The 23,608-nt window shown below is 40.2% G+C and overlaps 1 protein-coding gene across 2 annotated transcripts in view; it reads left to right on the top strand.

Annotated features, from left to right (window-relative positions):
• The window catches only part of mdn1 (midasin AAA ATPase 1), a 206,600-nt gene that overhangs the window by 101,262 nt on the left and 81,730 nt on the right, over nt 1-23,608 (top strand). For both annotated transcript variants that reach the window (XM_017437728.3, XM_037980849.1), the window contains exons 40-58: nt 1,283-1,471; nt 2,998-3,087; nt 3,183-3,446; nt 3,531-3,795; nt 3,929-4,088; nt 4,476-4,592; nt 4,680-4,888; nt 4,974-5,122; nt 6,012-6,211; nt 7,876-8,099; nt 8,331-8,444; nt 12,184-12,313; nt 14,074-14,180; nt 14,259-14,392; nt 14,583-14,749; nt 17,343-17,463; nt 19,938-20,136; nt 20,410-20,650; nt 20,736-20,859. In XM_017437728.3, the coding sequence (XP_017293217.1) occupies nt 1,283-1,471; nt 2,998-3,087; nt 3,183-3,446; nt 3,531-3,795; nt 3,929-4,088; nt 4,476-4,592; nt 4,680-4,888; nt 4,974-5,122; nt 6,012-6,211; nt 7,876-8,099; nt 8,331-8,444; nt 12,184-12,313; nt 14,074-14,180; nt 14,259-14,392; nt 14,583-14,749; nt 17,343-17,463; nt 19,938-20,136; nt 20,410-20,650; nt 20,736-20,859 (3,204 nt within the window). The remainder of the gene's footprint in view (nt 1-1,282; nt 1,472-2,997; nt 3,088-3,182; nt 3,447-3,530; nt 3,796-3,928; nt 4,089-4,475; nt 4,593-4,679; nt 4,889-4,973; nt 5,123-6,011; nt 6,212-7,875; nt 8,100-8,330; nt 8,445-12,183; nt 12,314-14,073; nt 14,181-14,258; nt 14,393-14,582; nt 14,750-17,342; nt 17,464-19,937; nt 20,137-20,409; nt 20,651-20,735; nt 20,860-23,608) is intronic.

Raw genomic sequence — 23,608 nt, forward strand, 5'->3', positions numbered from 1 at the left:
CCCTCACCTAGGACCTGTCTGCCTTGGGTGACCCTACTAGGGGCATGAAGCCCCTGACAGCATAGCTCCTAGGATCATTGGGACACTCAAACCCCTCCACCACGATAAGGTGGCAGCCCAGGGAGAGGCAGAAGAAACCAAAATAGAACTTTTTGGTAAAAACTCAACTCGTCATGTTTGGAGGAAGTAGAATGCTGAATTGCATCCCAAAAATACTGTACCAGCTGTGAAGCATGGGGGTGGAAACATCATGCCTTGGGGCTGTTTTTCTACAAAGGGGACAGGATGACTGATCCATTGTAAAGGAACAATGAACGGGTTTGTGTATTGTGAGATTTTAAGCCAAAACCTCCTTCCATCAGTGAGAGCATTGAAGATGGAACATGGCTGGGTCTTCCAGCATGACAACGGTCCCAAACACATTGCATGGGCAACGAAGTAGTGGCTCCGTAAAAAAACATTTTCAGGTCCTGGAGTAGCCAAGCTAGTCTCCAGACCTCAACCCCATAGAAAATTTGTGGAGGGAGTTGAAAGTCCATGTTGCCCAGCGACAGCCCCAAAACATCACTGCTCTAGAGGAGATCTGCATGGAGGAATGGACCAAAATACCAGCTACAATGTGTGCAAACCTGGTGAAGACTTATAGGAAACGTTTGACCTCTGTCATTGCCAACAGAGGTTATGTTACAAAATATTGAGTTGGACTTTTGTTATTGACCAAATATCTATTTTCCACCATAGTTTACAAATAAATTCCTTAAAAATCCTACAGTGTGATTTTCTGGATTTTGTTTCCTCATTTTGTCTCTCATAGTTGAAGTGTTCCTATGATGAAAATTACCTTTCTAAGAAGGAGAACTTCCACAATCAGTGGCTGACTAAATACATTTTTGCCCTACTGTAGGTAAACAGCTGAGTCTTGTCCTGAAGAGTCCAAATAATTTTGGACACAGCTCCTGCCACTCCTCCTTTATAAAAAATTGCTTTATTTCTTTCTTAAAAAAAACTACATGCAGTGCAGTCATTTGCTCTAAATCCAATCTTACAACTGAAAGAGAGTGTACTTTTTAACTTGACTGGGTCATAAACAATCAAAGTGATTATAGATGTTGTCAAAATCAAGCTAATGAGCTTTATTACAAGTTTAAAAAATGATTTTAGTTGTCTGTTTAAATTTTATGTCAAAAGGGCAAAAATTTGGGCATTTTTCATATACATTACCTGTGATTTAACACTATACATTTGTCTTTGCCTAAAATATTTATATATTTTGTCTTTGCAGCTTGTTCGGGAGGTGTGTGTAGAGAGGCAATGGGGTCAGAAAGGTAGCCCCTGGGAGTTTAACCTGCGGGATTTGTTCCGCTGGTGTCAGTTGATGCAAAATGACCAGTCATCAGGGTTTTTCAACCCAGGCCAACATGTAGCCTTGGTGTATGCTGACAGAATGAGAACTGAGGCTGATAAGGCAAAGGTAACAATGTTTCTCTAACTTTGCCATTTCTCAGTCAGAATATCATTAAATAAAAGTAGAAAGATTTTGCAAGAAATGTTCATGGTTCCTGCTCCTTCATGCACAATACCCCTTACAATCTTGGATTGACAGGAAAAAAATATAGTTTGTCAGTTTCAATAAAATCCATTTAGTGGTTTATAAGATATTTTGGTAACTCACAGACAATAGTCCTATAGTTATTGCCATTGTTTTAAACAAAGCAATCAGATACTGTTTGCATGGAATGGAATGTGAATGGACTATACTTATATAGTGCATTTCTAGCCAATCGGGTCACTCAAAGCACTTTACAACACAATTTGTTCCCTCATTTACCCATCCACACACACACATTCATAGCACTCTACTACATCTGTACAAAGCTAACATGAATAAATAATTCTATAGAGACTAATCAGTGCTTTAGATCACATTCATACACTGATGAGGCACACATCGGAGGCAGTGAGGGATTACCGGTAAGTGTCTTGCACAGGGACACTTTGACATCTGGCTTACTGGTTGAATCGAACCTCCAGCTGTCTAGAGGACAGCTGCTCTAACCACTGATCCACAGCCACGGCCTCTCTGATCTGAACCTAGTCATGTGCTACTCGCGTTTTGTCTATAACAAACTATGTTCAAACATAAGGGAGTCCATCAGTGCACATGGCACAAGAATAGACTGCAGATCAGTGATAAACTTTGTAGTTGTCTCATGTGATCTGTGGCTGTATATATTGGACACTTGGGTGAAGAGAGAAGGTGAGATGTCAACCAGTCACCACTTGGTGGTGAATTGGATCAGATGGTCGAGGAAGATGCTGGAAGACCCGAACGTGTAGTGAGGATTTGCTGGGAATGCGTGGCAGAAGAACTCCCACCCCAGAAAAAATTTCAATCACATCCCAGCTGAGGCACTGGACATTGAGTCTTTGTGGGCTACGTTCCATGCCTCTCGGGGCGGCCATCCTCAAACCCAGTGGTGGACTCCCCGGTCAAGTTGAAAAAGAAGTCCTACAGGGCCTTGTTAGCTAGTAGGTCTCCAGAGGCAGCTGAGGGGTATATGCATGTCAATCAGGCTGCAGCTCTGGCTGTTGCTCGGACAACAGCTCAGACGTGGGATTAGCTCAGTGAGACCTTGGATAGAGACTCTCAACTGGCTCCACTCTCAACTGGCTCCAAGAAGATTCTGGCAATTTGTTAGGTGGTTGAGGTGGGAGAAGCAGTGCTTTACCAACACTGTGTATAGTAGAGAATGGGGGGCTATTGATAAGAGTGATTTTGTCGAGCAGTGGAAGAAGTTGGGACTTTTTGTAATTTTCATACCAGAAGGGAAACGTTTGTTTACATTTGAGAGCATTTTCTGACTCCTCTGCATCATGTCCCTGTCCAATAAGGTCTTGTTGTTACTGATACCTGGGAAAAGGTGATGTCAGTGATGCTTTCACAATGTGAAATTCAAGCACAATAATCAGTCTGTAATATCCTCCTGTCATGCACAGGTGCTGCTTGTGTTCAAGGAAGTTTTTGGGGAACACTATGAGCCTTACTGCGGCTCTAGAAATTTCCAGGTCACTCCTCTCAATGTGCAGGTTTGTCAGAACATTCGAACCACTTCCTTTCAGCTTTGGGTGTTTTTATAATCACAAACTTGAAGAATATCTTCTGTCCTGATTTGCTGCTGTAGGTGGGCTTCTCTGTTCTGCATCGCAGTGGTGGGGCCCCAGTGGCTCTCGACCCACCACTGTCCATAACACACCAGTGCTTGCAGCCTTTGGAGTCACTGATGAAGTGTGTGGAGATGGGCTGGATGACCATACTGGTAGGCCCCACAGCAAGTGGAAAGACCAGCTTGGTGAGGCTGCTGGCCCTGCTGACAGGACATCGACTCAGGGTCATGGGCATGAACAGTGCCATGGACACCATGGAGCTCCTTGGAGGCTTTGAGCAGGTAACCAGGAACGGTTGTCGAGTTATCATCCAAAAACAACACAACACATTGTTATGCTGTCTTTTCTCCTTTTCTTCGATGCAGCTGGACATCATGCGACCATGGCAGCAGGTGTTGGAGAGTGTGGATAACATTGTTGCCATGGTAACAAGGAGTGGACTGATGTCACTTGATGTTGGTATCCAGGACACTGAATTCCTGCTGCAGACATGGGGTGTATTCTCTCAGTGGTTGAGGGAGAAAGGGTTGCAGGAAACTGGGGTAACAGTAAACTCAGAGGCACTTGATAAGCTGGAGGTCATTATCCTTCTCCTGCAGAAACTCAATACCAAACTCAAAGTATTCACAGGTAACAACCATCTTTGAAAATTGCATGATGTCAAGATAACTGTTTCAGAATGGTTTAGTTCATCATTCATTCTCGATCATGTAAGTAAGAGAAGTCAGTTGTTGTGTTTGTATCACATTGGGTTATTCCTCAGACTTGTCAAAGCTGCAAATGGACTTTATGCTGCTGAAGGAGCGTCTGGCTCAACTAAAAGATGGCCAGACAAATGGGGCTTTTGAGTGGTTGGACAGTATGTTGGTCCAAGCCCTTCAGGATGGTGACTGGCTGCTTATGGACAATGTCAACTTCTGCAGGTGAGATATATGAAGTATTATCACTGGAAATGCTTCTTTTATCCATTTAGATTTTGGGAACAACTTGATAAAAACATGTTCTGTATAATATGTGATATTTATATAATAATATAATATTTTTACGCTAAAGAACACAAGCTTGGAAAAACTATGACCTTTTGTTCTATATGTTTTAGTTTGTTTTGCCTTTTGTGTATGTGTGTGTTACGTTAAAATTTAAAAAATAAAGTTAAAAAACATAGGCGGCTATTTTCAAAAAACACAAAACCCGACTGCACGGCTCACTGGTTGCTTCAGTCCAAACACTTCACTTCAAACACTCTAGCAGTTGTAGCCCGGTGGGCTTAAAATGTGACTACTTGCACTAATTGTATATTATTTGCTTAGTTCTTCTGTCCTGGATCGTCTCAATGCTCTCCTTGAACCTAATGGATCCCTCACCATCAGTGAACGAGGTGTAATTGATGGGGAGACCCCTCAAATCAGCCCACATCCTAACTTCAGGTTTGTAATGTCATTATAACTCTTAAACTAGTTGATAAAGGCCCCGAACATTTCCATGCTCAGCTGGTGCATGTGGGGTTCTTGCAGGCTGTTCCTAACCATGAACCCTGTGCATGGCGAGCTCTCAAGAGCCATGAGGAACAGAGGCATTGAAATATACATTCCAGGGGAGCATGAGGGGGCCTGCTGGGACACGCTAGACCTGAAGACCCTGCTTCACACAGCTGGAGTGACTGGGGACTGTGTGTGCGATTTACTTATTGAAATTCATAAAGACATTAAATCTGCCTTCTGGGGTAAGCTTCAAGAGCATGACAGTAAAAAATATGTGCTGTCAAGGTTACCTGCTGGATTTCTAACATCTTGTCCATATCCTCACAGATTCCCCTGCTTCATCACTAGCTTCCCTCCTTCATGTTGCTGCCCTGCTGTCCTGCCAGCTGCAGAGAGGTGTTGATTTGGCCAGTGCCTTGCAACATGCCTGTGTAGAGGCCTACTCTTCTTGTCAGCGCACCACAGCCAACCAGAAGGTATCAAAACTTGAATTTCAGTCAGTCCACAGCTGTCACAAACAGGTTCAAGAACATTGAACTCATGTGATTAACTCTCTTGGTCTTTGTGAGGACTTGAGCAGCAGCATTCTTTATCAGCTGCAGCCATGTGAGGGATTTATTTTTTAGGAAAACCAGTAAATATTTCATTACAAATTTTATGTCAACTAAAGGTAATGCATTAGTGAAATTTTGTTCTGTTTCTTGTGATATCGTCTACAAATTTAAAAATATATTTTGATTAGCTTCATGTCCTTCTGTATACCATTATACAGCAAGTAACTGAGACAACAGCCCCTGCCTTTAACACAGTGAAAGATGACCTATAATTACCAAGTTTAACAATCTTGATTTGTTCTGTAAGAAATGTGTACTGCCTCTTGTAGGTGGATCTATACAAGAAGAACAAGTGTGTGTAAAAGTTATATCCAGCTTTTAGAACGATCTTTAGGAGCAGTAACTCGATTGTCTGTCATGTTTGATGTTACCTCAATTCTACATTTTTGTTGGAGGAACCCCCTTACTTTTTTTTTCTTTTTGACTAATTTTTTGTTGTTTTGCAGTTATTTTATCAAAATCTTTGTTGTAATTTTCAGATCACTATTTAAAGATTTGCAGTTTGGAAATGTGGAGCCCCTTGCTAGTACATCTAACTTGCTGTTACAGTTATTTATTGTAATAATTTATTTTTTATCAGTTTGTGGAAGTAATACATTTTATGTATATTCTGTCTGACACTTTACTTTGAAAGGTTGTGAAATTCACTTCTAATTCTTCAAAATGTACACTTTTTGACTTTTCTTTTTGTATATATATATATATGCTCCCTAAAAGCTGACTAAACTGTAGCACATTCCTTCTCCATTAGCAAGCTCAGATGGTGATTGAGCAGCGTTTGTCCATCCTGGATACTGAGGACTGGGGCAATGGACTGCTGTGTGCTGGGGTTTGGCCTGATGGGTTCCCATCAGCCCTTCTCTCCACAGAAGATTCCTGCTTCTCCTCTGTCCTCCGAGATGGACAGGTCCTCTTGTTTTGCCTCAACTCTCTTTGTCTGCAGGGCAAAAGGTAAGACATAATAAAGTCATCAGTAGACAGCTGAAAAGTACGAACATGCTATTCATTGTTTTCAGTAGTTATCACTCACTGCTGAAAGGCAAAAGCAAATGATGTATTTTTTAAGTTAGACATCTCAAATTTGGCAACATTTTTGGCATTTACCATACCCCATACCAACATACTCTTTGTTCTACAGATTGTTGGTTTGGATCTGGTCTCCGATATTGACAACCATATACTAAATATTTGTTTAAAAACAGGGTGGAATTTTTTTTTATTTATTTACAAACTGCTTCTCTTCTGTGACAAGTTGCTTCTGTCAGTTTGTTCACCGTTGCTCACTTTTGCCTGTTGAGCTCTTTTGTGCATTGTTTTTTGTTCTGTTCATCTTCTCTGCTCATCGTCTCTTCAGTTCTGCTTATAAAACAATTTCATTATACAACTACTAAAATTTTGATTTGTTGGTTTTCTAACAATGAGACTAAAACCTAAAAACATGTTTCAATCAATCTTTATTGTGGTCACATTGAACACAATGACAAATTTATGTAAAAAATACTTTAATAATTAAAGACCAAGCATTTCTTGATGGGGTGTATATTGCCTACCATCTTTCATGCCAAAGTTTTGGACTAAAATAATCCTATGTTGAGAAATGGGTAATAGTAGTTTTTGGACAAACCTTGAAAATAACATTATATTTAATCTCATGCAATATTGTGAGATGTCACGCTCAAAAGTATGTGTTGTTAATAACTGACAGCTACTACCATATCAAACTTTAGCTCAGTATATATAAAACTGACAGAATTATAGTCATTTTTGTTTACTAATAATAATTTGTTGTGGCAGTCATCTTGATTGGGATTGACTTCAAACATTAACCAGTTGTAGATGTACATCCTGCAAGTTTCATTAAAATTCATCCAGTGATTCTTAAGAAGTTTTGCGAACAGATACATGACACATGCACACACATTGGTAAAAATGTTATCAGAATGATAATTTTTGTTGGTCCACCCTCTGTTTCCTGTATTAATTCGATTCAATTTATTTATATAGTGCCAAGTGCACTGAACAAAAACATTCACATACATTTTAAAGCCATTTAGTAAAAGTTAGCTGTCCAAGGAAGCCACCAGATTGCATTGAGTCTTTACTTCATCACTGTCTCCCATCCTGAGCAGCACATAGGCAACAGTGGAAAGGACAAACTCCCTTTTAACAGGAAGAAACCTCCAGCAGAACCAGACTTAGGACGAGCGGCCATCTGCTTCAACCAGCTGGAGTTATAGAGGACAGGAAAGTGACACAGACAAACACAGAATGACTGGTCCAGGTGTAGTTTCTATTGAAAGAAAGACAAAGAAAAACACATGTTAATGATAGAAATAATTACAGTAGAGCAAGTAAAGACAACAGCAGAGTGAGGAAATGTGGTCCTCCAGCAGTCTAAGCCTATAGCAGCACAACTCAGGGATAGCTCAGGAAACCAAATCCACCTTATGACAAAATGGTATGGTGGTTAGCACTGTTGTTGCAGAGCAAGAGTGCCAAAAATCTAGAACTTGTTTTTACTTCAGATACCAATAGATTAAACAATTATAGATGTTTTATCTAAATATGTGGTTTTAGATCAAAGAGCTGTAATAATACATGCTGTCTTTGTGCAGGAATCGCCCCTTGATCCTGAAGGACTTGCAGCGGGCCTTGCAGAGCAGTGGTGCATATGAGGACCTGGTGTTTTGTGGAGCAGTGTTGAATCCGGAGGAAGGAGACCCTCTGAGACTTATCCCCACAGCTGTGAGACTAGTGACAGAGAGAGCCTCTCATGGAGACTGGATCCTTCGCAGCAGCTGGCTCTCACATCTGGGGAAAAGCCATAAATATGCACCTGGTTTGTGACACATAGACACAAAGACACATACTGCTTTACAAGGGTTTTGACCCAATTTACATATATTTCTTACTCTTCCAGTACACGATATTTATTGTTTTAAAATAAAATTATGAAGTATATAAAGAAGTTAATACTACACTGTTAATCAAATGGAATTGGTTTTAGACTATCCTGCACAGATCAGTACTTCAGAACCAATAACATATTACATGTATATGTTTGTTTCAGACACAGCTTTGGTCCATATGGAAGCAGGAAACAGTGCTTTAACAGCTGTGTTCAATAGCAAACTCATTGCTAAAGGAAAATCGTTTGCAGTGTTGCTCCAGCCTCAAAGCATAGGTAAATGTTCGATTTACTCTTGTGAGAACCAGTGGTGGTGCTAAAGCAGTAAGTCCACACTAAACTGTAAAAAGTCTAGACAACACCCAACACTGCTGTTACACACACATCTGCTTTTCACAAGTGGTTGTATGTTTGGGGAGTAAGGCCTGGCATTACTTGAAGAAATACATATTGCCTGACACTCTTCATGCCAAAGTTATAACAAAGTTACGTACTAAACCATGGCCTTCATGCAGCGGCATATACCAAACTGTGACCAGTACACCAAGGTCTGTTCCAAACCATGACCCTTATGTCGAGGTATGTGCCGAACTGTGACCCTCACGCCAAACGGTTGTCAGCGCGCCCAAAATCACGTTGTTGCACTGTGTTGCGGGAATATGGAAGGGGCTGGGAACCTCATAGTCAAGGTTTTAAAATGGGCCCAACATTAATCAACAAGGCTTAAAAAACATTTAAGTTGTGTTCTACAAATCTTGCAATTGACTAGAAACCAGTCGGCAATCTACCGGTTGATCTTGATTGATTTTTTGGTCACCAATTTTCTATGGGAAGAAAAACATGTTAATGATAGAAATAATTACAAATACAAACACAGAGACATGGACAAGCAGCTTCATCCATATCTTACATCACCAAGTCCAATGCAAAACGTCTGATTCAGTGGCGTAAAGCACACCTCCACTGGAATCTAGAGCAGTGGAGATATTTTCTCTGGAGTGACGAATCAAGCTTCTTTCTCTGGCAATCCAATGGACGAGTTGGGGCTTGGCTGTTTTCAGGAGAACTGTACTTGCCTGACTGCACTGTGCCAAGTGTGAAGTTTGTTGGAGGTGGGATTATGGCATGGGATTGTGTTTCAGGAGTTGGGCTCAGCCTCTTATGCCCCTTTTCCACTGGCTCTACTTCAGAAGCCCCGCTCTACTTGGCCCGGCTTGGCTCAGCTCTATAAAAAAAAAAAGAATCGCGTTTCCTCCGGCCAGTTTGGTTGGTAGCAGAGGAACGCCTCTTCATGTTTTTTTTTTTGTTTTTTTTGGGGGGGGGGGTCATTTGTGGAGACAACGGAAGTGCTATGGACAACGTTAGACCTGTGTTGTTGCTGTTTTTTAAACTTATGGGGATTCTCCTGAGACTTCAGGAAGAGAGGCGCAGCGGAAGAAATGCTCTGGATGCCGCGATTGTTGCACAGAGTAGGACAGCTGTTATCCGCCAGAGATTTCACACTTTACAGTGCCTTCAGCTGGGGGACAAACGGCCTAAACATTGCTGGGTAAGCTAACGCTGTTTTTTATATTCCTATTACTTTGCTACTGTTCCAAAATTGTCTATTGTTGTTTTCTTTGCTCTTTATGCTTGCACCTGGCCACACTCATGACCAATGAGTGAACAGGAGCTAAGCTTGCGTCACCCACGAAAGCAGGGCCGGCCCGGTTGGCCCCACTCCGAAGCAGGAACTGAAAAAGCAGGGACTGGCCTCAAAAGAATGCTTGTGGAAACGCGTGCAAAGCAAGCCGAGTAGAGTGGAGCTGGAATCTTTAGAGCCGGTAGAAAAGGGGCATTAGTTCCATTAAAAGGAACTCTTAATGCTTCAGTATACCAAGATATTTTGGACAATTTCATGCTCCCAACTTTGTGGTAATAGTATATGAATGGCCCCTTCCTGTTCCGATATGTCTATGCACCAGGCCACAAAGCAAGGTCCATAAAGACATGGATGAGTGAGTTTGGTGTGGAAGAACTTGACTGGCCTGCACAGAGTCCTGATCTCAACCTTACAGAACTCCTTTGGGATGAATTAGAGTGGAGACTGTGAGCCAGGCCTTCTCGTCCATCATCAGTGTCTGATCTCACAAATTTGCTTCTAGAAGAACGGTCAAGAACTCCCATAAACACACTCCGAAACCTTGTGGAAAGCCTTCCTAAAAGAGATTAAGCTATTATAGCTGCAAAGTGTGGGCCAACATCATATTACACTATGGATCAAGAATGGGATGTCAGTCAAGTTCATATATGTGTGAAGGGAGACAAAGGAATACTCTTGGCAATATAGTGTATTTTCAGGATTTTTAAGTTGAATCAGGATTTGAATATAAGTCCAGAATAATGACCAGAGCTCCTGAAAATCAGGTTTCTTAAGTAAAGCTTTAATTACAGCAACCTTAAAGGATGTTGATATATAACCATTCATTAAAGACAAATAAGCAGATCCAAAATGGGGATATTAATTAAGGGAAACACTTCTTTGAATATTCTGGTTGGAATGGGATCTAGTACACATGTTTATGGTTTGGTTGAAGCTATTTTGGCAATTCAGAGGGCTCAACAGGACAAACACAGTGTGAACACAAATCAGGTTATAGTGACACTTCTAAAGCTGTTTCATTTGAAAGGGAATCATAGGCCATAGTAGGATGGTGTGAATTTTCTCTCTTACTAAAAATACTATTCAGAAAGAATCTTTGTAAGTCATCCATACTCAAAGTTATATAGATACATGGTTCAACAGAGATAGGGCTTTTCATTGGTCTAGCTACAGAATTAAACAGATACTTGGGATTTTTCTTTATTAAAGATGAATAATATAGAGTTCTAGCTTTACAAAGGGCTTTCTTATATGCTAGCTGGCTATCTTTCAAGGTTAAAAAAAATTATTCCATGTTAGTGGAGTGTCATTTTCTTTCCAAAATTCTAGATGACTTTTTCAACGTGCACAGCTACTAAGGCGTACCAAACCATGACCCTCACACTGAGATACATACCAAACTGTGACCCTCAGACCGAATCGTGTACCAAACTTTGACCCTCGTTCCATGGTACGTTCTACCATGCCAACGTATGAATCAAACTATGACCCTCACACTGAGGTACATAGTTACCATGACCCTCTTGCAGAGGTACCTACTGAACTGTGACCTTCATATCGAACATACTGAACTGTGACTAGGGCTGCACAATATTAGGAAATGTTGCGATGCGCCATAATATTTTTTTATATTGTGATAACAATATAAAACAATAAACCTGTATTTTCCTCACTCCTCGCTTTCTCTTTTGTCATCACTATCATCTAAACCAGGTGTGGGTATCAAGGCCAGTGAGAGTTTGTTGGACTGACGAAAAATATTGTTAGCATGCAGAACATAAATTCATGGTACTTGAAATATAATGGTCAATGAATATTTGCAGTCTAGCAGTACTTTGTGATATTGATATTGGCCTCACTGATGAATTTGCAATATATTGTGTAGCTCTAACCGAGACCCTTCTATTGAGGTATGCACCAAACCATGACCCTCATACGGAGGCATGTACCAAACATTGACTTTCATACACACATATGTAACTAATCGTGGCCCTTGTATCAAGGTACAAATCGAACTGTGACTCTCTTACTGAGGTATATAATGAACCTTGACATTTGTACTGAGGGATGCATCAAACCGTGACTTAGGTGTACCCTTACACCCCTAATGAATATGCCAATGTATTTTGTGTGTGTCACTTTAGGCTGACAGTTCAGAGCAAAAGTGAATTCACTTACTCATTCTCTTTCTTACTTGCTTACTTACTCACACTAAAGTAATACTGTATATGAACATCTAGACTTATATTTAACTTATCGCAACTTATTAATTTTGTTTCCTAATAAACCTTTATTATTGTTTTTTGACCATCAACCATCTGTTATATTGTTTATCATTATTTGACTACAACTTCATAAATCTGATGTTGGCAGATGAATACAGGATCCTGTTGGATATGCGCTGGAACAAACAGTACCTGGAAACGTTAACAAGCAAATGCAACTTTGAAGATGAAAAGCAATATTTGGAGTTTCTGGAAGCTTTGAATGCAGTTGCCAACAGGTACTAAGATTTATGTTTTGTTTTCAACCTGCACATCAACTAGCAGGGACCCCTATTTGAGACCATGCTTATTCAGTTATTTCACATTTTTAAATTAAAATTCAGTAATGTAATTTGTTTTTTTATTGTAATTTGTTTGTTCTATTAATTTGTTTTTATTAGTATGAAAATATTTATTAAAATGTTTTTTCAAAATGAAATAAGTGCAAAGCATGTTACTTGGAATTTCGTAGCTTTTTTTCCAGTAGAATAAAGCAGTTTGTACATTGTTGTGGTTTGGAATCACAGGATGGCAGTAGATTAAACTGCAACTGGCTTTCTTTTCATTTTTTTTTTTAATGGTCTACAGGGCAGAAAGTTTTATGGCTCACTTACACAATCTCACCACATGTTGCAGAGTCTTCCTGTAAATTACAGCAGTTGTCATGCCAAGATGGGATGTAGTATCTCAGGATCTTTTCACTGGTGGCCTGGTAAAAGATGTTGTGAATGGAAGGGTAATTTTTACATACTTCAGCCTCAACTGAGTTTTTTTTTTTTTACTAAGGTGTGTGGTCTTGAGAGTCCAAAAGAAAACCTCTGTGACTTAACTCCCCTAAATTTTGGGGTGCTAATGCTCTCCAGGAAGTGAAGGCTTCAGCCTTCTGCTCATCCATTCATTTTCTGCTGTTTTTTTGTGGTCAGGTCATTGAGGTAGCAGATCCAAGAGTAGAAAAACCCAGACATCCATCTCACTAATGACACTTTCCAGGTCCTTCTAGGGGATCCTAATGTGTTCTCAAGCTAGAGACCTGGGAACTCCTTTTATTGAAGAGGCGCAGCTTGTCTATGAACACAAAGGAAGCCTATGCCAGCCACTTGTATCCAGAATTATATTCTCTGTCGTGATCCAAACCACATGACTATTGGTGAGGGTTGGAGTGTGGATGGACCATTAAATTGAGAGCTTGCCTTTTGACTCACCTTTTTCTTTGCCTTGAAAAACCAGAGCAATACCCCTATTACTGCCGCCAAGGCCATGATTTATCAGTCCATCCACATTTCATTCCATACTAATAACGAAGACTCCCAGATGCTTGAACTCCTTTGCTTGAGGCAACCAAGAGGGAGCATTAAACTTTTTTCCAGTTGAGAACCATCTTATTAGAGCTGACTTCTTCACGTTCAGCTGTGAACTACATCAGTGCATGCTGAAGGTCATGGCTAGAAAACACCAACAGAACCACATCATCTGCAAAAAGCAAAACTGAGACCCTGGGGTTCCCAAACCTGACCCCTCCTACCCACAACTGCACCTTAAAATCCTCTCCATGAACAGTCTGCTGGAAAAAGTTGTTGATTTTTTCAGAGCTGCTATAGAATTAATTTAGCCTGTTGAGGAAGAAGACCTATGTGAAACTCTACTTCAAGTATAATATGATCTGAATCCTCTGCCACATATTTCTTTGTTTAATGTTTTGTTTTGGATATTAGCTGTACCTTACGTATGGCTTTTTAGAGGTCAGTTATTGTAAAGATAAACATATCTTCTGATTTGAAGGATGCATACCTAGTTCTCAACTTTGTCTGGACTTCTGACATTATCTACCGTTGTTGATTAGCCCAAATGATGAAGATTTTGATGACTGTGTATATGTAGCTGATTATAGAATCAGACAAATACTGAGTCCAAATCAGTAACTTATATTTTTACTATTGTAAACATAAGACTGTAATAAATGTATGAGATATAGTCCTGTGATGTTTCTTTTGTGTGGTAGGATTGTTTTGTTGATGAACAGAAAGGAGAGGGCTGTCCTCTGCTCTCATACTGTCAACATGGCTGCTCAAAGCTCTGCACTAAGAATAGCTACAGCTTTCAGCAAAGGTAATCACTCTTTGACTCCCAAGTTCCTACATCCACATGTATTTTTTAACTAAAATAATTTCCCCTCTCCCTTTACAGGAGCTGTAGACATCAGTCAGCTGCCCCATCCGGTCCTCATGCATCTGCTGACGTTCTTCAACCTTTGGGATGCATTTGTTCTGAAATCAGTGCAGACTGAAGAACCCCCTATTTCAGATCCCATCTTGTTTGAGGTCAGGACTTTTTCTTCATCACACCATTTATTTATTTATCTCGGAGCCACTGCTGTTGTCATGACAGCTACTTTTGCTATATGCATTGTAATTTATTATTCCATCTTCTCCTACAGTGTTTTAATTGTTGTTCAGCAGGAAGGGTTGCCCCTTCACTTGTAAATTTAATCTTGTGTCTTCTGGAAAACAGCTCCTGCAGCAGCTTCAGTGGCTTGATCGTTTCTGGAATGTGAGCAGCACGCTGCCAGCTGATGCTCAAGGCGTTTCTGTGCTCTCTCTGCACTGGCAGTGGGTGCAAAAACATGTCATTCTCCGCCTTCCTCAACTGCTTCTGGGAGACTCTGGCATCACTTTGCAGTAAATACTTTTTCTCAAGACTTCAATGTTTGATATTTTGCTTCTCTCCCCTCCCCAATAATTATTTTATTTATTTATTTAGAACTGTACCTATTACAACCGTGAAACATAAAACAATTGGGATGGGATGGAAAATGTAAATAGCAGCAACATAGGTTTGTCTTAGCAACAAAGCTGGAAATGGGTCTGATAGAATGATAGACTAGAGACTTTAAATCTAACTGAGATGTTTTTTTCTCAGAAACATTTGGTATGTAATTATATGTATTAGAATACAGTCGATCCTTTTTGATAAACTTTCTATTTTCTCACCTAATAAAATTTAAATGTATTTTTAATTTGTTTGTAGCAAAATTAATCTTCAAGAAATACTTTAGATTATTTGGGCTAAATGGAGAAAAAACTTTTAGTTTAAAAAAAATTAAAACTCCCAAAAAGCTTTTCACAACTTTTAATGACCTATGTCTTAAAAGTATATTGACCAAATTTGAAGTTTACACTTCAAAGGCATTCAAAAGGCAAAAAAAACCCATCAACGTTATGACTTGAATTAAAAACTTTGTGAGTTTTTGAGTACGCTAAAACCTTCTCAAAGCCAGTTGAATTAAAAATAAAAACTAGAAAAATGTTTGGACAAATTTTGAAGAGGCCTGCCATTTGGTGCATGATTTTGTTTTCTTCATCTTATATCATAATTACTCCATAAGTTAATTATCTTTAGACATTCATATAACGTTTACTTTCTGAGAATTTCACTGAAATCTGTTTAGTGGTTTGTGATATACTTTGCTAACAGACTTTCTCTCCAATAGTTTTCAGCAACATTTCAAACAAGAGACTTAAGGATCTCTTAGCCATCACATTATGTCTTAGGGAATGCTTACAGCTACCACCACACCAGGTTATAGCTATGTTTTGAAAGAAAAGGCTGATTTATAGTCATTTTTGTGTTTTCTAAGTTGGCTGTGGCAGCCATCTTGTATCAGAACGACTCCAAAAGTTAATCATTTGTAGATGTGCATTCACTGATTACTTTCGGAGTTTTATTAAAATCTGCCAATTGTTTAACAGACAATATTCCCAACAGTTTATAGCGATGTTTCAAACAAAAACCTGGGGGATCTGTTAGCAGTCACAAGGATCACTGACAACTAGTATCACACAACAATTTAGCTCACTATCTTTAAAAAGGACTGAGTTATTGCGGAAGCCATGCACTCCAGTGCTTCCTTTTGCTTCCCTATGCATGCCCCAATAGAAAAATGATATTAAGAAGGAAGAAGAAGAAGAAGATTTCACCTTGTAAAATCACCTTTAGCAGCAGTTCCAGGATCAAGCCTCTTCTGGTTCGTTTACATGATCATGGTCCATCTAATCTGCACTTTTTGCCCATTCTTTATGACCAAACTGCTCCAGCTCCTTCAGGTTGGATGGGTGCTGCTTGTGTCCAACGATCTTTAAAGCAAACCGGATATTCTCAGTTGGACTGAGGTTATGGGCTTTGACTCAACGATTCCAGGACCTTTAATTGGTTCTCCTTAAACAAGTAAAATGTTGCTTCAGCAGTGGGTTTATGTGTCCTGCTGAAAGATGAACCTCCATCCCTGTCTGACATCTCTGGAAAACTCCTTCCTCTAGAATGTCTCTGTTTTTTGCTCCATCCAACCTTCCTTTAACTCTTGACCAGTTTCCCAGTCCCAGCATGTTGCTACCACCAGCATACTTCACTGTGGAGATGGTGTTCTCAGCATGACGAAAGGCAGTAGATTTGCTTCAGACATGATGCTGTCTTTGATGTTTGGTCTCTTCTGACCACAGCAGCTTCTTTTACATCTTTTTTTCTGCCACTCTTCAATGAAGCCCAACTCTGTGTGGCTCATAGTGGTCCAGTGGACAGATCCTCCCATCTCCCAGCCCCATCAGGGTTATCTTCTGCCTCCTATATGTTTATTTGTATAATGCCCCCTATACCACAAGTTTTGGTAGACAACCCTCTCTTGGCACGCTTGCTGTGGTGACATCATCATATTTTTTGCAACCCATCCTTAATCTGGATTTCTCCACAACTTTTGTTTCTGACCTGTGTTGAGAGTTTCTTGGTCTTTCTTGGACCTTGCTCCTCCGAGGTGTTGGACTGACGTTGATTCTGGAGGCTATCAGAACAGGTGAATATATATTGAGATCATCTGACATTTAGATTGCTCACAGATGGATCTTATTTGGCTCAAGAAGGTAAATGGTTAGGGCTTCAAAACGGAGGCTGAATACATAGGCACACACGTCTTTTCAGTTGTATGTTTTTAAAATTACAAGTATTTTATTTTCCCCATTAAACTTTAATAAACTCAAACATTTTAGGAAATGTTTTCTTTTTTCTTGTAATGAAAATACAATTTCCAATTGAATTTCAGCAATAAAATAGAGATTACCAAGAAGGATGGATACTTTTGCAACCCACTGTATATCAATGTGCTTAAAAATATTTTTAGAATATGTTAGACACATTGTCTATATGTTCAGATTGCATAAATGCTCTTATTAGTTCTTTTCATCTGTAAATTTCTGTCTCTTGTTTGACTTTATTACACTGAAGAAGCCAGCAGGAGTTGCAGGTGGTCTCAGCAGCCATTCAGACCCTTCTGTCTACTCCAGTACCTGTCGCCACGGCTGTGAAAAGGATCCAGAAAACTCTGGGGAAAGTACTGCCTTTCAAGGTGCGGAGACACTGCCTAACTGTTTCTTATCTTTGTAACTGTTGATAAATTAGAGCAGTGGTTCCCAACTCTGGTCCTCGATGAACACCAGCATGAATATCCAGCATGTTTTAGATGTTCCACTGCTTTGACACACCTGATTTGAATGAGTGAGTGATTAACAGGTTCCTGCAGATGTCGAAGACCTACTAAAAATGAGAGAAACAATGAAAACATGCAGGATAGTGTTCCTCGAGGACCAGGGTTAGGAATCAGTGCATTAGAGATACACCAATTTTAGTTTTGTGGCATGGTACAAATTCTTTCTAAAATCTGTAACTAAAAGAATACAAAAAATATTTATAAAATATTTATAAAATAAAAAATACTATTACTATATTGCTCTGATCCCACTATAGTACAGTTTCTGGGGTTCAGTTTATTAAAGTGTCTAATAATAAAGATGAATTAAATTGCTGAGTGACAGACTGACAATTTCCAGTACAATGTTAATGATCAGCTGTCTGCAAAAACCTTAGATTTGTTCCTGTGAACAAAGTGGTGGACATTACCAAAGTTAAAGAACAGGAAGGAGAGCGCCGGATGCAAAGGAGGGGTGTGCACGTGTTTCCGTGAGCTCTCGGTGGTGGGTTCCAGTAATTACCCTATCCTGACAATTTTCTTATGACTTCTGTCGATATATGAGTACCAAAGGCTTGCATTAGCCTTTTGGAGTGCAACGTCACAAGGTCAAAATTCAAGGTCACGAGACCACATGTGCTCTAACTCTGGAACACTTTGATGTGGGAAGGTGAAACTTCAGCATGCCACAGGACTCGTCCTGATCCAGACCGAAGGCGATTTGGGACAATTGCCGAAAGTGCCACCTAGTGGACGACGTGAGAAATGCGTGAGAGCATAAAGGGCGGTCACCACCGATCCCGCGGTTGCCCAAAGCGGCGCTGAGCTGCGAGGGCCGCCCAACGCTGCTTGCAGCTTTAATTGCTCTTAGACTTGAGGACTTAATACCAAAATTAATAAATGCTTATCAAACTGGATTTGGTAAAAATAGGCATGGAGCACACAATGTATGACGGCTGATCCATAAAATGAATACAGCTCAAAAAAAACGAATTCCTATGTTAATAATCTCTATGGATGCCAACAAAGCATTTGATAGGATTGAACCAAACTTTCTATTTCAAACTTTAAAAGCTATGGACTTTGGAAAGAAATTTATTCAATATATCAAGAAGCTATTTAATAATCCAAAAGCTAATATACTAACAATGTTCTATGGGCTACATTTTCCTTATCTAGAGGCTGCAGACAAGGCTGTCCTAGCTCCCCACTGCTCTTTGCACTCGCAATTAAAAGAAAAAAAATTATTTATTTAGAGATTAGGTGACTAGTCATTATCTAGGAGTTAATGTGTTTTAAAAATGCCATGGTAGACTTGCATTAGCAAACTTCTGGTTCAAGACTACAATAGTCAAGTCAAAGTCAAATGTATTTATATAGCACTTTTCAGCAACAAGGCAATATAAAGTGTGTTGTAATAGTGTCATATTTACAGTCTGAAATTGACAAGCAGCTTGTTATCACTTAAGATAAGAATTAATGTGATTGTAGGTATGGTGTATATGTGAGAAGAAACATTATTGTCTCTTATTTTGATTTAAAGGTTATTAGGGGTCCACCACATGAAACTCTTTCATAAAGGCTTCAGTTACTTTGTCTGACTTAGTTTGAAATACAGAAGTTGAGTACTAAGTTGAGTAGTCAAATCCAGCTGCATTGAGAAAACTCATAAAAAAAGAGTTATCCCAGTTGGGAGCATATACAATCACAAGAGCAACCTTTATGTCATAAATGTTCCCCATGACAATTATAGAGCTGCTGTGGTACAGTGGTAGGGCAGCCAATTTGGGACCAGAAAGTTGCCATGCCCATATGTTGTGGTTTTCTTTAGCAAGACACCTTATCTCTAACGCAACACCTCTTGATTTGCTGGAGTCGGATCTTTTTCAGTCTGGTGTGATCTACGTCCCTTAAATGAGTCTCTTGCAAATAAATTGTATGAATGTTGGGATGGTGTAGAAACCTTCACTGCATTTGATTGGGTTGTTTCGGCCCTTACGGTTCAAGCTACCAAACCTAATATCCCTTCTTCAGCTGTAGAATAAATAAACAAATAAAGTTCTAGTCTGCTTGACTAAAACTTTCACTTTACAGACTGCTGATAGCATGACTTAGCATATAGCTATCAGAAGAACAGATTTTTGAGTGTTTGAGCAGCCAGTCTCTGGTCTAAAAAACGGCTGATTTCTCAATGCATTTTTTAAATTATTATGTTATTTTTATTCTCACTATTTTGTTTCTTTACATTTTTTTAAAGTGCAAAGAAACACTTGGATGAGACTGCACTTTTTAAAGTTAAATATCATTGTCTACAACTAACTTGTACATCACAACGCTTCACTTCTCTTCCTCAGTTGAAGACTGTCGCTGACTGCGCCTCTCGCCTAAGACTCCTGAGTGGGGCACTTGATGTGAGCAATGTGTGGCAGGTTAGATCATTAGGTCTAGTTAGACTTCAGAGAGCTGCACTCAGCCTGGAAATCAAGGAATACCTCCTTGAAGCATGGGGTCTGGTTCTGTTAGCAAACAACCAGCCGGATCCACAGAGCACTGGTAAGTGAACTTGTTTTGTTTCTTCAAAGTGACTGGGATTTTAAACAACATTCTTAAAAGTTTTCCGAAATTTTAGTCTTTTTTTAAAAACATGTATTTCCTCTGAGATTGTAATGAGCTTCTGAAGGTTCTAATGTTCACTAGGACTGCAGCACCATGTGTGTTTAGCTAGATTTCCATGATAAACCATAGTGTGAGATCATAGACATATGATGTCATTCTAGAGTGAGATCATGTCACATTGTAATTTCACATATTAAACTACAATTTCAGGGGTTCTGGAGAAGCTGGTGTCTAAAGTGGAACAGCAGCAGTCTGACATGACATTTCAAGGCCTCTTGGAGGTCTGTTCTACGTCTGAGGAAGACAAAGCAGCAGGTGGAGACCACATGACACGAGAGGAGCTGCTTCAGCTCAGCCACAGGACTCATCTTTGGCCTCTAATGGAGGAAGTCGCTGTTCTCAACCAGCTACGCCTCAGTGCGGACCTGTTGCTTCTGTCTCTCGGTCCTGGGTAAAAAAAAAAGTTTTTCCCTTGCTAGAACGAAAACATGGGTTGTTGTGGTACAGAATGGTGAAGTTTTCATTTTGCTCCTCAGGGACCAGAAGGCTGAGGGTCGTTTACGACAGGAACTCTCCAGACACCTTTGTTACTGCCTTCAGAACACACCGATGAATGTAGAACAGCTCAGATCCCTGTTCTTTCTGCTGAGTGGCCACGGGGTGAGTGAACTTAGGGAAGTTGTTTTTCTGTTCTGACATTCATTCAGGTATCTGGCTTGGGCCATTATAATCAATTTCCCCTAACCTGAAAGCAGCAGGTTGGACTTTTTAGTGAAGTCACTTCTTGTATCGAAAGTATCTGGTTCTATTAGAAAAAATTTAAAAAGTTTAAGTTTCTGTAGTTGAAGACGTTTCACATTTCATTTAAGAAGCTTTTTCAATTCAAATGGAAAGTCTGGAGTTTCAGGCTTTAAACTGCAGTGGCTTGCTGTCTTTATATGAGCTGAACTCACTTTCAAATCACCCCCCCCCCTACTCCCTCATGAGGTTTATTAGGGTTGTTGGTCTTGTCCACTTATGAGAGAAATGTTTTGGTCACATGAATGAAGATGTAAATTAGAGGGAAACTGTCCAGGTATCATGTTCAATGCTTCACTGTAAGGTTTAGAAAGATGAAACTGGTTCTTTCCTCCCTGCTGCAAACAAACTACAATTTCTCCACCATCACAAGATCTGAAGTCAGGACTAAACTGGTTAAAGTTTATCATGGACAAGTATTTGCACATCTTAGTTACATTTGCACATTCCTGAGCATATTTTCTGCACAGATTTAATGTTGCATGTTCTAATTTTGCACGTTTTCTCAATGAATTAAATTGATATTATCATGTACAGTAAATGCATCTTGCAGTGTCATATTGACTGCTAACCAAACTATGCTTTTCCCTCATATGGGCATCATTATTTTTGCTAATGTTATCGCTTATGTTATTACTACATGATAGTTTCTATTTTTGAATTTTCTATTTTGTACTTGTAATATTTTGTTGCTATTTTGTTAATGTGTCTGATGAAAGATTCTACATCTTAGCTTTGGATTTTTACCCAGGTCTTATCCACATATCTGAACCAATGGCTCAGTGTTGTTCCCTGTCTTTTCCACTTTCTCCTTATTAAGATAGCGCCACAATCAGTGACACTGGAAATCACATGGCATATCCACGCTTTTGTATGTTAAAACTGTCCACTTTGAAATAAGTGGAGGAAAGACAGAGGTCCAGCCAGATACGGATCTGGTCTGGGGTGAAACTGGTCCTGTTGTTAAATCGTCTGATATAAGACCCCAACAGCCCACAGGAGGGAGTGGAGGGGGAGTGATTTGCATACAATTTCAGCTTTCATAAACATCGCACATCACTGCAATTAAAAGCTTGTAAATCCACACTTTTCATTTGAATTCAAAAAGATCCTCAGATAAAAAGAGAAACTTCTTCAACTAAGAGAAAAAAAGTCCAATTGTTTTGATTGAAACTCCTAGTATTTGGCTTGTCCTTGTTAGCTAAGAATCTACACCAACATACTGTTGGCTTAGAGCCTGATGCAATGCCATATCAGTTCTTTGTGAGTTTAGGAGAGTCTGTTGTTTTAGTGGCAGAAAGAGACCTATTTAGACCTAGGCAGGTTGATCAATACTAATCATATCTGTTGAGCTTTTTTTGAAAGGTTTTGTGGTTATTGCATCACCATGTCTTGTTGCAGCTCCAAAAAGCAAAACAGTGACCACATTTTCAAATCTTTTAGTTCTTTCTCTTTGTTTTGTGTCTCACTATGGGGGTCATCACCAGTGTGACCACATCAGAAGCTCAAATTCCTTTACACACCCTAAAAATAGGGCTGACATAATGCCGGTCGTCATTCAAAAACCTTTTCTAACAGGAGCTTGTTAACACCATTAATATTGTGTTGCAAGCTAAACTGTCCACCAACTGGGTGCACAACTTGATCACCGGGAGCCTGTTCCTAGTAATACGGTTGTCTGCAAGCTCACAAAGAGCAGCAGTACTCTTCCCCATTTGAACATTTGGAGCAGTTCAAACTGAAATTGTTGTCTGTAAAGGCAGCCCTTTTACTTGCTTCGGCCTCAGTTGAGGAGACACATTTACTGTCTGTGCATCAGACATGTTTACAGTGGCTCAGGAGGTATGGGTTTGTCCTGTAACCGGAGGGTTGCCGGTTCGAGCCCCCGCTCCATCAGTCTCAGCAGTTGTGTCCTTGGGCAAGACACTTCAGGGAAAGATGGTGGTGGGCAGAGGGCTTGCTGGCGCCAGTGTGATGGCAGCCTCATTTCTGTCAGCCTGCCCCAGGGCAGCTACGCCATCAGTGGATGAATGGGCAAATGATTGTAGTGTGAAGCATTTTAGTCTTTGGACTAAATGCCATTTACCATTTAGTTATCCCCTAATGATGCTAGGGTCCTTCCACAACCTAACTCAGCCTTTGAGCCAAAGGTTGTGGATTTGTGTTTTCCTATAGAGCTGACCACCTTCTGTTCTTTGTGTTTTACCTCAGATTAGTATTGGTGTGAGATCGATAGGTGGATTGGTGCAGCGTCTGCAGTGAAGCGGGCGCTGTACCGGTCTGTCGTGGTGGAGAGAGAGCGGAGTCAAAAAGCGAAGCTCTCGATTTACCAGTCAATCTACGTTCCTACCCTCATCTATGGTCACGAGCTTTCGGTAGGGACCAAAAGAAGGAGATCGCAAATACAAGTGGCTGAAATGAGTTTCCTCCGCAGGGTGTCTGGGCTCTCCCTTTGATAGGGTGAGAAGCTCGGTCATCCGGGAGGGACTCAGAGTAGAGCCGCTGCTCCTCCACGTCGAGAGGAGCCAATTGAGGTGGCTCGGGCATCTGGTGAGGATGCCTCCTGGACGCCTCCCTGGTGAGGTGTTCTGGGCACGTCCCACCGGGAGGG

This window comes from Kryptolebias marmoratus, linkage group LG17, assembly GCF_001649575.2.
Source record: "Kryptolebias marmoratus isolate JLee-2015 linkage group LG17, ASM164957v2, whole genome shotgun sequence".
Classification (NCBI taxonomy): domain Eukaryota; kingdom Metazoa; phylum Chordata; class Actinopteri; order Cyprinodontiformes; family Rivulidae; genus Kryptolebias; species Kryptolebias marmoratus.